Here is a 12,618-nt window from a genome sequence, read left to right on the forward strand (position 1 = left end):
TACTTCTATCTCTTCTTTTCAAATAAATATTTTTAAGAGACACATAGAGGGAAAGAGGCTGTGGTGCAGTGGGATGAACGACTGTTGGGGACACCTGCTTCCCATGTTGGAGTGCTGGTTTGAATCCTGGCTGCTCTGCTTCCAATCTAGCTTCTTGTTAATGCATCCTGGGAGGCAGCAGCTTGGGTGCTTGGGTCTCTGCTACTCATCTGGGAGACCTGGAAGGATCTGTGGGCTCCTGGCTTCATCTTGGTCTGATCCTGGCTGTTGCAGGCACTTGGGGAATAAATCAGTGAATGGAAGATCTCGTTTCTCTCTCTCTTCCTGATAGAAGGAAATCAGTTACTTTGCTTTTCAAGCAGATGAGAAAATAAACCTTTTAAAAAAGACACATAGACTCTACCATCTTAACCATCTCCAAGTGTACAGTTCAGTAATGTTAAGTATATTTATATTGTAATGAAACAGATCTCCAGGCCTTTTTCATTTTGCAAAACTGACACTCTACCCAATAATTTCCCATTTCTGCCTCCTTCCAACCCATGCCAACCACAATTCTACTCTCCATTTCTATTAATTTCGCTCAAGTTCCTTACTCAGTGGAATCACACAGTATTTGCCTTTTTGAGATTGTTTATTTTATTATACTTAGTATAATGTCTTCAGTGTTTGTCCATGTTGGATCAGGTGTCAGAATTTCCTTCTGGGGGCCATGGTGTAATGGATAGTGGGTAGAGATGCTGCCTGCAGTGCCAGCCTCCCATATGGGCACTGGATTGAGTCCCGGCTGCTCCACTTCCAATTGAGCTCTCTGCTACGGCCTGGGAATGTAGAAGAATATGGCACAGGTGCTTTGGCCACTGCACCCAGAGACCCAGAGGAAGCTCCTGGCTCCTGTCTTCAGGTTTGTACAGCTCTGGCCGTTGTGGCCATCTGGGAAGTGAGCCAACGGATGGAAGGCCTCTCTCTCTTTCTGCCTCTGCCTCTCTATGACTCTGCCTTTCAAATAAATAAAAGAATTTACTTCCTTTTTTGTCCCCCAAAGATATGTTTGTTTATTTGAAATGCAGAGCTACAGAGAGGCAGAGAGAGAGAGAGAGAGAGAGAGAGAGAGAGAGAGGGAGGGAGGGAGGGAGGGAGGGAGGGGTTCTCCATCTACTGGCTCACTCCCCAAATGGCTTCAATGGCTGGATCTGAGCTGATCCAAAGCCAGGAGCTTCCTCCGGGTCTCCCATGTGGGTGCAGGGGCCCAAGGACTTGGCCCATCCTCTACTGCTTTCCCAGGCCACAGCAGAGAGCTGGATTGGAGGTGGAGCAGCTGGGACTCAAACTGGCATCACATATGGGATACTGGTGCCACAGACAGATGCCCAGCTCACCATGCCACAGCGCTGGCCCCATTTCCTTCCTTTTTACGATGATACTATTTCATTGTAGGTGTAAACTCATTCTGTTTATATATTCATTTGTCAGTGGACATTTCAGTTGCTGCCACTCTGGGTTGTGACTAATATGGTTTTGAACATGGGTGTACAAACATGGGTGTATGGTTGTACTGTTTTAAAGTTTTGAGGAACCTCCATACTGTTTTCTATAACAGTTATAACTTTTTAATTGAAATTTAATATTTTGAATTTTTTCTTTTTAATTTGAAAGTTAGAAGGAGAGACCGACAGAATCCTCCATCTGTTGATTCACTCCCCAAATGGCCTCAACAGCTAGGGGTGGGCCAGACCAAAGCCAGGAGCTTCTTCCAGATCTCCCATGTGGGTACAGAGGCCTAAGCACTTGGGGCATCTTCCACTGCTTTCCCAGTTGCATTGGCAGGGTTCTGGATTGGAAGTGGAGCATCTGAGAATCGAACTGGCCCCTATATGGGATGGCAGCATTGCAGGCAGCAGCTTAACCCGCTATTCCACAGTGCTGGCAATTGCAACTTTTAACATTCACACACGAAGAGTGCATAAAGCTTCTCATTATTTCACAGTCTTGTCAAATCTGTTATTTTCTGTGTGTTTTTTTTTTTTTAAGTAGTAGTTATCTTAATGGGTAGTGGTGATGATTAGTGATGTGGAACGTTTTCATATATTTTCTGACTATACCATCTTTTGAGAAATGTCTATATCTTTTTCTATGAAAAAGTTTGACAGGCCAGCGCTGTGGTACAATAGGTTAATCCTCTGCCTGTGACGCCAGCATCCCATGTGGGCGCCAATTCTAGTCCCGGCTACTCCTCTTCCAGTCCAGCTCTCTGCTATGGCCTGGAAAAGCAGTAGAAGATGGCCCAAGTCCTTGGGCCCTGCACAAGCATGGAAGACCTGGAGGAAGCTCCTGGCTTCGGATCGGCGCAGCTCCAGCCGTTGCGGCCATTTGGAGAGTGAACCAATGGAAGGAAGACCTTTCTCTCTGTCTCTCCCTCTCCCTGTCTGTAACTCTAATTCTCAAATAAAATAAATAATAAAATCTTTTTTAAAAAAAAGTTTATTTGAGAGGCATACAGACAGGAAGAGGGGAGAGTCTCCATCTGCAAGTTCACTCACCAAATGCCTGTGATGGCCATCTGGGCAGAAGCCAAAGCTGTTAGCCAGGAATTCATTCCAGGTCTGCCAGGTGGTGGCAGGAACCAGTCATTGCTACCTCCCAAGATCTGTATTAGGAGGAGGTGTTGTCAGGAGCCAGAGGTGAGTATTGAACCTAAGTACTTTGATATGGGGCCTAGGCATCTCAACTGTGGTCCTAACCCCTCGGCCAAATGACTGCTCTGTGCACTTTATTTATGAGAGGGAGACAGAATGAGAATGAACAAACATGCCGGCCAGCCCCCATCCGCTGCCTCACTCCCCAGATGCCTGTGCAAGCTGGAGCTGGGCCAGAGATGAAGCTGGAAACCGGAAATTCAGTCCTGGTCTCCTATGGGATGACCGGGACCCAGTTACTTGAGCCATCGCCTGCTGTCTCCAAGTGTCTGCGCCTGCAGGAAGTTTTGTTCAGGAGCCAGAGGTGGGCCTTGAACTCAGGCATTCCGGTATGGAATGCAGGCATCCCAACTGCTAGATCAAACATGCCTCGCCCCCCTTTTTAATCAGGCTATTTGACTTTTGGTTGAATTGTGGAACTCACTATATTCTAGATATTAACCCCTTGGAAAACATTTACAAATATTTTCTCCAGCTCTGTAGGTTTCCTCTCATTCTGTTGATTGTGTCTTTTGGTGAACTAGAGTGTTTATGTGTGTGGTGTAGCTCTATTGGCCTATCTTTTCTTTTAGGGATGTGCTTTTGGTGTCACATCCAAGAAAGTAACTGTAAAGTCCGATGTCTTGAGGTTTTTCCTGTCCGCCCCCCCCCCCCCCCGGCAGTTTATGATTTGGAGGTCTTATATTTTGTTATGTAATCCATTTGATTTTATTTCTGGTATAAGATAAAGGGTAATTTTCATTTTTTAAAGATTTATTTATTTGAAAGTCATAGTTACACACAGAGAGAGGTCTTCCATCCGCTGGTTCACTCCCCAGTTGACCTCAATGGCCAGAGCTGCACCGATCCAAAGCCAGAAGCCAGGAGTTTCTTCCAGGTCTCCAATGTGGGTGCAGGGGCCCGAGGACTTGGCCCATCTTCTACTGCTTTCCCAGGCCATAGCAGAGAGCTTGATAGGAAGTGGAGCAACCAGGTCTCAAACCAGGGCTCATTGGGATGTTGGCACTTCAGACCAGGGCTTTAAACCACTGCACTACAGCGCTGGCCCCTCATTCTTTTGTTTATGGATTTGTACTTTCCCCAGCACTATTTGTTGAAAACACTATCCTTTTCCTATAGAGTGGTCTTGGCCTTCTTGTTGAAGATTATTGGCCTTATAGTCAAGATTTTATGGGCACTTGTGGCATCTCTATCCTATTCCATTGGTCTGTTTGCAGAATCATGATCTTTTGATTACTGAAATTTGGAATATGTTTTTGGGAAGTAAGGAAGTATGTGTCCAGAACACTTGGCTATTGGGGGTACCTTGAGATTCCATATGACTCGTTTCTGCAGAAAAGGCCATTAGGGTTTTGATAAGGATTGCATTGATTCTGTGGATTGTTTTGGGTGCAGTGGAGCTTTTGACGTTGATTCTCCCAATCCCTAATAAGGGATGTTTTTTCATTCATTTGTATTATTTCTGATTTCTTTCAATAGTAGTTTGGCTTTCAGTATGCAATTCTTCCCCTCCTTGGTTAGTTTTTGTTCTAATTTTTTTTAAGATTATTTATTTGAGAGGCAGAGTTACAGAGAGGCAGAGAGAAAGAGAGGTCTTCCATCTGTAGGTTGTCTTCCCAAATGACTGGAGCTGGGCCAATCTGGAGCCTGGAGCCAGGAGCCAGGGGCTTCTTCCGGGTCTTCCACATGGCGTGGGAGCCCCAGGGGGTTATCTTCTACTGCTTTCCCTGGCTATAGCAGAGAGCTGGATTGGAAGTGGAGCATATGGACTTGAACTGGTGCCCATATGGGATGCTGGCACTGCAGGCAGTGGCTTTATCTGCTACGTCACAGTGCTGGCCCCATTCTAAGTTTTTTGCATTATTTTATTGTTTAATTGTAGACGGACTTGTGATCTTTCCTTTTCAGATTGTTCATTGTTTGTGAGTAGAAATAAAGGCACAATTGACTTCTAATTACTGATTTTTGAATCCTACAGTATTGTTGAATTCATTCATTAGTTTTAACAGTTTATCATGCTGAAGTATTTACCTTCTTTCTGGTTTTTATTTTGACAGGATGTTGGATTTTATCTGATGCCTTTTCTGCATCAGTTGAGATGGGCAGGTGGCTTTTGTTCTAGGTTATTGCAGTATATTGTTTTAATGGATTTTTGTGTGTTGAACCGACTTTGCATTTTAGGAATAAATCCCACCTGGGCACAATATATAACCCTTTTCATGGGTTGTTGAATGTGGTTTCCTGGTATTTTGTTCAGGAATTGCATCAACATTCATCAAAGATAGTGGCATTTACCTTTTTATTTTCCTCCTGAAGTGTCTTTGGCTTCGGCATCAGGATACTGCTGACTGCACGGAATGAGCTTGGAAAGTTCTCCACCTGTCTTTTTCATTTCCCACTATACCTATTCTTTGACCTCACTGAACTCTTGTTCTGTGATAATGTACTTTCTTTCTGCTCATCCAGCTGCCTGCTGACCCTTCTACTGTCCATTCATTCTCTCACTAACTCTCACTTCCGGTGGGTCTCTACCTTCTGCCACGCTTAGCTGACAATCTCAAATCCTGAATGTGTCCTATGGCAGAGAATACTGCTTTTTTCACCAATATCTCTTCACTCTTCTGAACTACTTTACAGAAAATTCATCTTTGGGGTGCAGTAGGTTCTCCCAAAGGAAAGATGCAGGACATATGACTAAGTTCTAGCTAATAAGATATAGATGGAAGTTTTGAATACTTTCAGAAATGCTCTTTGAAAGGGAAAACAGACAGTTGGGGTATAATCCTCTTTGTCCTCTCTTCCTTGTGTTTTTAGTTTGAAACTCAGAAATGATGGATGGAGGCCTAGCAGCCATTTTGGACCACGAAGCAACTTTCAGGATAGAAGCAGGATCAAGGGCGTTTGGAGCAGATGGGCTGGAACCTGAGTGCTTAATGTCAGTGGCCTCTGATGTCTGCCTCCAGATCTTTTTGGAAGAGGAAATAAACTGTTTTATTGAAGCCACTTATCTCCAGTGCTAGTAGCTGAATACGGTTCCTAATCAACACAGTTGGTAAGTTTGTAAACCCTAATGGTTGAAAACTGCTAGGGAAAACCCCAGTCAAGGATAAGATTGTGTCTACAGATATGGGCTTCTCGTTTGAGTGGAATCCACAGGCCCCATTTCCTCCAAGACGGTGTGAATGTTCTCTTCGATCTATGCCCCCCTTTCTCTCAGGGGACAACTACTGTGGTTTGGGTTTTCTGTCATACTCAGGGAGATTCTCTTCACTCATCTGTTACAAAATCTCACATGTTTCTCTAGTGCTATAATTCATTATTTCCTCGTTCAAATATTTGATCCCCATGGAGTTTATATTAGTAGAAATTAGGAGGGAAGAGAGGATGTTACTGTTTCCTCATCTGGCTCCACAGTAACTCCAGCTCCGTTTATGGAATTACCCATCTTTCCTCATGGACTTAAATGCTGCCAATCTCTCACATGTGTTTGGTGTATTTTCATCCTGAATATATTTGGGTGGTTCTCTTTCCTTCCATTGTTTTCTCTTTATTATGTGAATATTATATCATTTTAGTGATTGTAGCTTAATAATGATGAGTGCCAGTGATCACACAGTGCTAACTCTTGGCCATCCAGATGACTCCACGTAGGGGTTGAAGCCCACAGCATCTGTCCTGTTGTATCTTAGCTTTGCTGGCTAAGATGTGAAACCAGGATTCTCCTGCAGGCCATCAGACTCTTATCTCTTCCCCTTTGTGCTTTAAGTTCTGATGTGGCGAATCTCCTTTCTTAGCATGTTTTCTTTTCTTTCTTTCTTTTTTTTTTTTTTGACAGGCAGAGTGGATAGTGAGAGAGAGAGAGAGACAGAGAGAAAGGTCTTCCTTTTTGCCGTTGGTTCACCCTCCAATGGCCGCTGCGGCCGGTGCATCGTGCTGATCCGAAGCCAGGAGCCAGGTGCTTCTCCTGGTCTCCCATGGGGTGCAGGGCCCAAGCACTTGGGCCATCCTCCACTGCCTTCCCAGGCCATAGCAGAGAGCTGGCCTGGAAGAGGGGCAGCCGGGATAGAATCCGGAGCCCGACTGGGACTAGAACCTGGTGTGCCGGCGCCACTAGGCGGAGGATTAGCCTGTTAAGCCATGGCGCAGGCCAAGCATGTTTTCTTGAGAGTAATTTCAACTACAGTTGGAGGATATTGGGGCATAAACAATTAATGCTGCTAGCTTGAACTTTGCTTTGAGTTGAAAATGTACCCATCCAGTTTTCTGATGGACAAGTCCACTCAGAGCCAGGCCAGTGTCTCAAGTGTAATGGATCCCAAACTAGAGGCATCATATTTCCTTTTGACACATGGTCCTCCTCCTCCATTCCCTAGTTACTCTCCATTTATGATGGTTTCATCACACCCTCATTCAACCATGTTGAAACGGAAACTGCTCCCTCATGGCCACATCAATCTCGTCATCACCTCTGCCTGGTTTTACTGCTTAAGCTTTGCTAGGATCTGCCCCTTTCCCTCCTTACACAGCACCATTGCCTTAGACTGATGTGCCTGCCCACCCCCAGGATCTCCCCCACAGCCTGGTCCCATGTCTACAGCAGGAACTGGGGCTGCCTCGTTGCTACTTCACCTCATCTCCAGGAACAGAGGCTCTTGGAAGTGAATGACAGGGGCTTTTCTCCTCTCCTGCTTCTGCCTCCAGCGCTGGGATCCCTACAGTTCTAGGGACAGTTTATTCCATCTCTAAGGCCAGTGAATAGCCTCTTCACTACCCTGACTGCTTCTTGTATCATTATTTTCTTTAATTAAATTTTTTTCCATTTATTTATTTAGAAGGCCGAGAGACGGAGACAGAAAGGACAGAGACAGAGTGCTCCCAGCTGTTGGTTCATTCCCCATATTCCCACAACAGCTGGGTCTGGGCCAGGGTAAAGCCAGTATCTAGGAACTCAACAAGTCTGTTGCATGAGGGTGGCAGGAACCCAACTACTTGGGACCTTACCTCATGTTTTCTAGGGTATGTATTAATAGGAAGCTGGATAGGAAGTGGATCATGACATGAACTTAGCCACATCTGTTTGGGAGGCGGGTACCCTAAGAGGCATTTTAACCACTGTGCCAAATGTCTATTCCTTATTTTTTATTTTTTGAGACGTTTTGTCCATGTCACTTCCTCTAGGAAGTCCTCCCTGGCTACTTTTCTTGCAACACTAGCCCTTATCAAATGAGGCCATGGACCCTTAAGATGTGTCCCCCCACCAGCTGAGTTCCTTGAAGGCAATGTATGCTTCATTTACTTTTGTATCCTTGGTTTCAAACTAGATCTAGCAGGTGACAATCATCCAGTGCTTGCAGAGCTGAGCCAACTTCTTTTTTTTGACAGACAGAGTGGACAGTGAGAGAGAGAGAGAGAGAGAGAGAGAGAAAGGGCTTCCTTTTGCCGTTGGTTCACCCTCCAATGGCCGCCATAGCTGGTGCGCTGTGGCCGGCGCACCACGCTGATCCGAAGCCAGGAGCCAGGTGCTTCTCCTGGTCTCCCAAGGGGTGCAGGGCCCAAGCACCTGGGCCATCCTCCTCTGTACTCCTGGGCCATAGCAGAGAGCTGGCCTGGAAGAGGGGCAACCGGAACAGAATCCGGTGCCCCGACCCAGACTAGAACCCGCTGTGCCGGCACCGCAGGCAGAGGATTAGCCTATTGAGCCGCGGCGCGGGCCTGAGCCAACTTCTTGTCCCTTCTGCTGTCTCCTCACTTTCCCAGGCCAGGCCCCTCCCTCCTCCCAACCATGAGGCAAAGGGGAGGATGGAGGAGAAATGACTGAGGCAGGAAGAACGTGGAAAGTGATCAGACTGTGTGGAGAGGGATGGATGGTTCTCTACTTACATCTTCCTAAACCTCACTCGAGGAGCCTGTGACAGATGCAGGTCGCCAAGCACAGACCTCAGGGCCTGATCTGGTGAGTTTTAAGGGAGCCCCGCCAGGCCCTGCAATTTTCAGGAGCACCCTGGGTGACTCTGATGCAGGTGGGTGTTGAGAAACTTGCCATTGGGCAGCTTGGGGGAGAGCGGGTGTTTGTCCACTCACCTTTTGTTTTCTTCCACCTGAGAAAGACCAGCAGTCCCAAAATCGCAATTATGAGCACAATAGTGGCCACTGCCAGCCCGACTGCAGCTTCCAGACTCAGAGGCTGTGACTCCGGGCTCCTTCTGCCTTCTGTGACCCTGAGGCCTGCTGTGGTGGCTGCAGTGGAGGCTATGTTGGTGGGTCTCCGAGTGGTGGTCTTGGTGGCTGGGGAGATGAGAAATCATCGTGAAATGCTTTGGAGGGGTGGGCATCTGGGTGAAGGTGTTGCATTGTGTTCCCAGGTGTGGAGGAACAGTGAAGCCAGGGAGCTGCTTTCAGAAGCTGCACAAGGAAGGGAGGAACATGGTGTAGTGTCAAGGGTTAGAATCCACGTCGCTCAGCTTCCATCCAGACGCTATACCACACCTCAACCTCATTTCTTCCCTTACAAACAGAGGAACTGAATCACATGTTAAAAGCACTTTGTTATTGCTGACAATATACAATAATACGAAAGTGTGTTTTCAGACGTATTAAGCTCAGAGGCATTAGTACATTCACGTTGTCGTGCAACCATGATCTCCTTCCATCCAAAGAACTTTTTCTTTTATTTCCTTGTTGACAGGCAGAGTTAGAAGACAGAGAGAAAGGTCTTCCTTCCATTGCTTCACCCCCTAAATGGCTGCTACAGCTGGCGCGCTGCACCGATCCGAGGCCAGGAGCCAGGTGCTTCCTCCTGGTCTCCCATGTGGGTGCAGGGCGCAAGCACTTGGGCCATCTTCCACTGCCTTCCCAGGCCATAGCAGAGAACTGGATCAGAAGAGGAGCAACCGGGACTAGAACCACATGGGTGCAGGGGCCCAAGGACTCGAGCTATCCTCCACTGCTTTCCCAGGCCATAGCAGAGAGCTGGATTGGAAGTGGAGCATCTGGGACTTGAACCGGTGCCCATGTGGGATGCCAGCACTGGAGGCAGTGGTTTTACCCACTAAGCCACAGCGCCAGCCCTTCCAGGGCTGTTTTAATAAGTGGGGGGAAAAGGCCCGTGAAGCATATAGTTTATATCAGAAACGTGATTTAAAAGCTACTGCAAATAGATGATACCTCCTTTGTAGCGATGTTTAATGCAGCATTAAAAAACTAACGTAACAGCTACAGGAAAAAATTTACCTTTAGATTATTGTGAACCAAATTTTATGGCTACTCTTACTAGAAATAGTAAATATCATCTCTCAATTAGCATTTAAAATTTTGAAGTTAGTAAAAAATTTATAGTTACTTGCTATTTAGAAAATAAAAACAAGGAGTCTGCATTGTGTCATAGCAGATAAAGCTGCTACCTGTGACTCTAGAATCCCACGTGGGTGCCGGTTCAAGTCCTGGCTGCTCCACTTTTAAACCATCTCCTGATGGTTCTGGAAAATCAGTGGAAGATGGGCCATGTGCTTGGGCCTTTGTACCCACATGGGAGACCTGGATGAAGTCCCTGGCTTCAGCCTGGCCCAGTCCTGGCTGTTGCGGCCATTTAGGGAAGGAATCGGTGGATGGAAGATTTCTCTCTACCTCTCTCTCTGTAACTCTGAATTCAAATAACTACATCTTTAAAAAAATTTAAATTAAAAAAAAAAGTGTATATTTAAAAAACATGGACTATAGCTGAAGCTACATTCTATGTTAAATTCATAGTGTAGGCCAGCGCCGTGGCTCAACAGGCTAATCCTCCGCCTAGTGGCGCCAGCACACCGGGTTCTAGTCCCGGTCGGGGCACCGGATTCTGTCCCGGTTGCCACTCTTCCAGGCCAGCTCTCTGCTGTGGCCCAGGAGTGCAGTGGAGGATGGCCCAAGTACTTGGGTCCTGTACCCCATGGGAGACCAAGAGAAGCACCTGGCTCCTGCCTTCGGAACAGCGCGGTACACCGGCCGCAGTGCGCCTACTGCGGCGGCCATTGGAGGGTGAACCAATGGCAAAAGGAAGACCTTTCTCTCTGCCTCTCTCTCTCACTAGCCACTCTGCCTGTCAAAAAGTTAAAAAAAAAAATTCATAGTGTAGATACTTGTACTTAAAATTGAAAGAAATTTTTAAAAATTCAATTTATTAATGATAAAATGGCCCATCTGCTAGTTTACTCCCCAAATGCCTGCAAGGCCTGGACTGGGCCAAGGCCAAAGCCAGAAGCAATCTAAGTCTCCCACTGTGGCACATGGGCACTACTATGCTAAATGCCTGACCAAAAGAAAGTTTTTAAATAGGGCTAGCATTGTGGCACAGACACTGCTGTCCCATATGGGAGTACCAGTTACAGTTCAGCTATTCCACTTCCAGTCCAGCTTCCTGTTAGTGCTCCTGGAAAGAGAGCTGAAGATGGTCCAGGTACTTGGGCCTCTGCCACCCACATGACCTGGCCCAGCCCTGGCTTTGGCGGCCATTTAGGGAGTGTGCCAGTGGATGGGCGTCCTCCACTCCCTCTCTCTCTGTGATATTCTGTCTTTCAAATCTTAATTTTTAAAAATATTTATTTTATTTATTTGAAAGGCAAATTTACAGAGAGGGAGAGACAGAGATCTTACATCAGTCAGCTGGTTCACTCTTTAAATGGCCACAACAGCCAGGGTTGGGCCAGGCTGAAGCCAGAATCCACGAGCGTCCTTCAGGTCTCCCGCGTGGGTGCAGGGGCCCAAGCATTTGGTCCATCTTCTGCTGCTTTCCCAGGCCTATCAACAGGGAGCAGAATTGGAAGTGGAGCAGCAGGGACTTGAACCAGTGCCCATATGGGATGCCAGCATCACAGGCATCTTTACCTCCTATGCCACAGCACCAGCCTCTGAAAAATACTTTTTTAAATGAATGGAAAAAGGGAAGAATTTTTCATAGCAGTTGTGTCTTTGCTTGGGAGGACTGTGTCCCTTATCAGAGTGCCTTGGTTTGAGTCCTGGTTCTTCATTTTGGTGCAGTTTCCTGATAATGCACACCCTGGGAGGAAGCAAGTGAAGGCTCAAGCGCTTGGGTTCTTGCCACCTACATGGGAGTCAAAGTTTGAGTTGCAACTCAACTTGGCTTTGCTCTAGCTCAGACCTGGCTGTTGTGGGCATTTGGAAAGTGAACCTAGGAATGGAAGACCTCTGTCTCTATCTCAACATTTAAAAAAAAAAATAAAGAATAAGTAAATGAGATAGCTTCCAAAGGATAACTACCACAGCCAGAGAGGATCCAGCCCTAAGGAAACTCAGAGAAAGAAAGTAATAAGAACTTATGTAGGAATAAATTTATTGAGGAACATACAGCAAAAGGAGTAATAAATGGTTATTTAGCAGAAAACAAAAGATAAGCATATCTGACAGCAACAGAAAGTTTTGAAATCACAAGTGAGCATATGCTCAACTACAAAGTTGGTAAAATAAAAGATGAAACTTTTTTTAGAAACTTAAAAAAATTGAATTATTGAGTAAGTAATAGTAAACTTTGATCATTAGACAATTTGAGAACCTTCTTAAAGAGTTACATCATAAACATAAGGATTCTGACACTAAGGATGTGACAGATACATTCTTATAAAAATTTAGGAGATAGAGGCAGGTGTTTGACGTGGTGATTTAAGATGCTGCTTGGGATGCTTGCATCGCATACTAGAATGGTTGGCTCTAGTCCCAGCTCCTCTGTTGTTTTGTTTTTGTTGTTGTTGTTAGGTTTATTTATTGATTTGAAAGGCAGTTACGGAGAGGCAGAGGGAGAGAAAGAGAAGTCTTCCATCTGCTGGTTCACTCCTCAAATGAATACAACGGCTAGAGTTGGGTCAGTCCAAAGCCAGAGCTACTTCTGGGACTCCCACATGGGTATAGGGGTCCAATCACTTGGGTCATCCTC

At 46.0% G+C, this 12,618-nt stretch overlaps 1 protein-coding gene across 1 annotated transcript in view; it reads right to left on the bottom strand.

Annotated features, from left to right (window-relative positions):
* The window catches only part of LOC133750551 (paired immunoglobulin-like type 2 receptor alpha), a 35,955-nt gene that overhangs the window by 2,445 nt on the left and 20,892 nt on the right, over positions 1-12,618 (bottom strand). Inside the window, exon 3 of the mRNA XM_062180122.1 lies at positions 8,778-8,981. Coding sequence (XP_062036106.1) covers positions 8,778-8,981 — 204 coding nt within the window. The remainder of the gene's footprint in view (positions 1-8,777; positions 8,982-12,618) is intronic.

Source organism: Lepus europaeus, chromosome 21, assembly GCF_033115175.1.
Source record: "Lepus europaeus isolate LE1 chromosome 21, mLepTim1.pri, whole genome shotgun sequence".
Taxonomy (NCBI): Eukaryota; Metazoa; Chordata; class Mammalia; order Lagomorpha; family Leporidae; genus Lepus; species Lepus europaeus.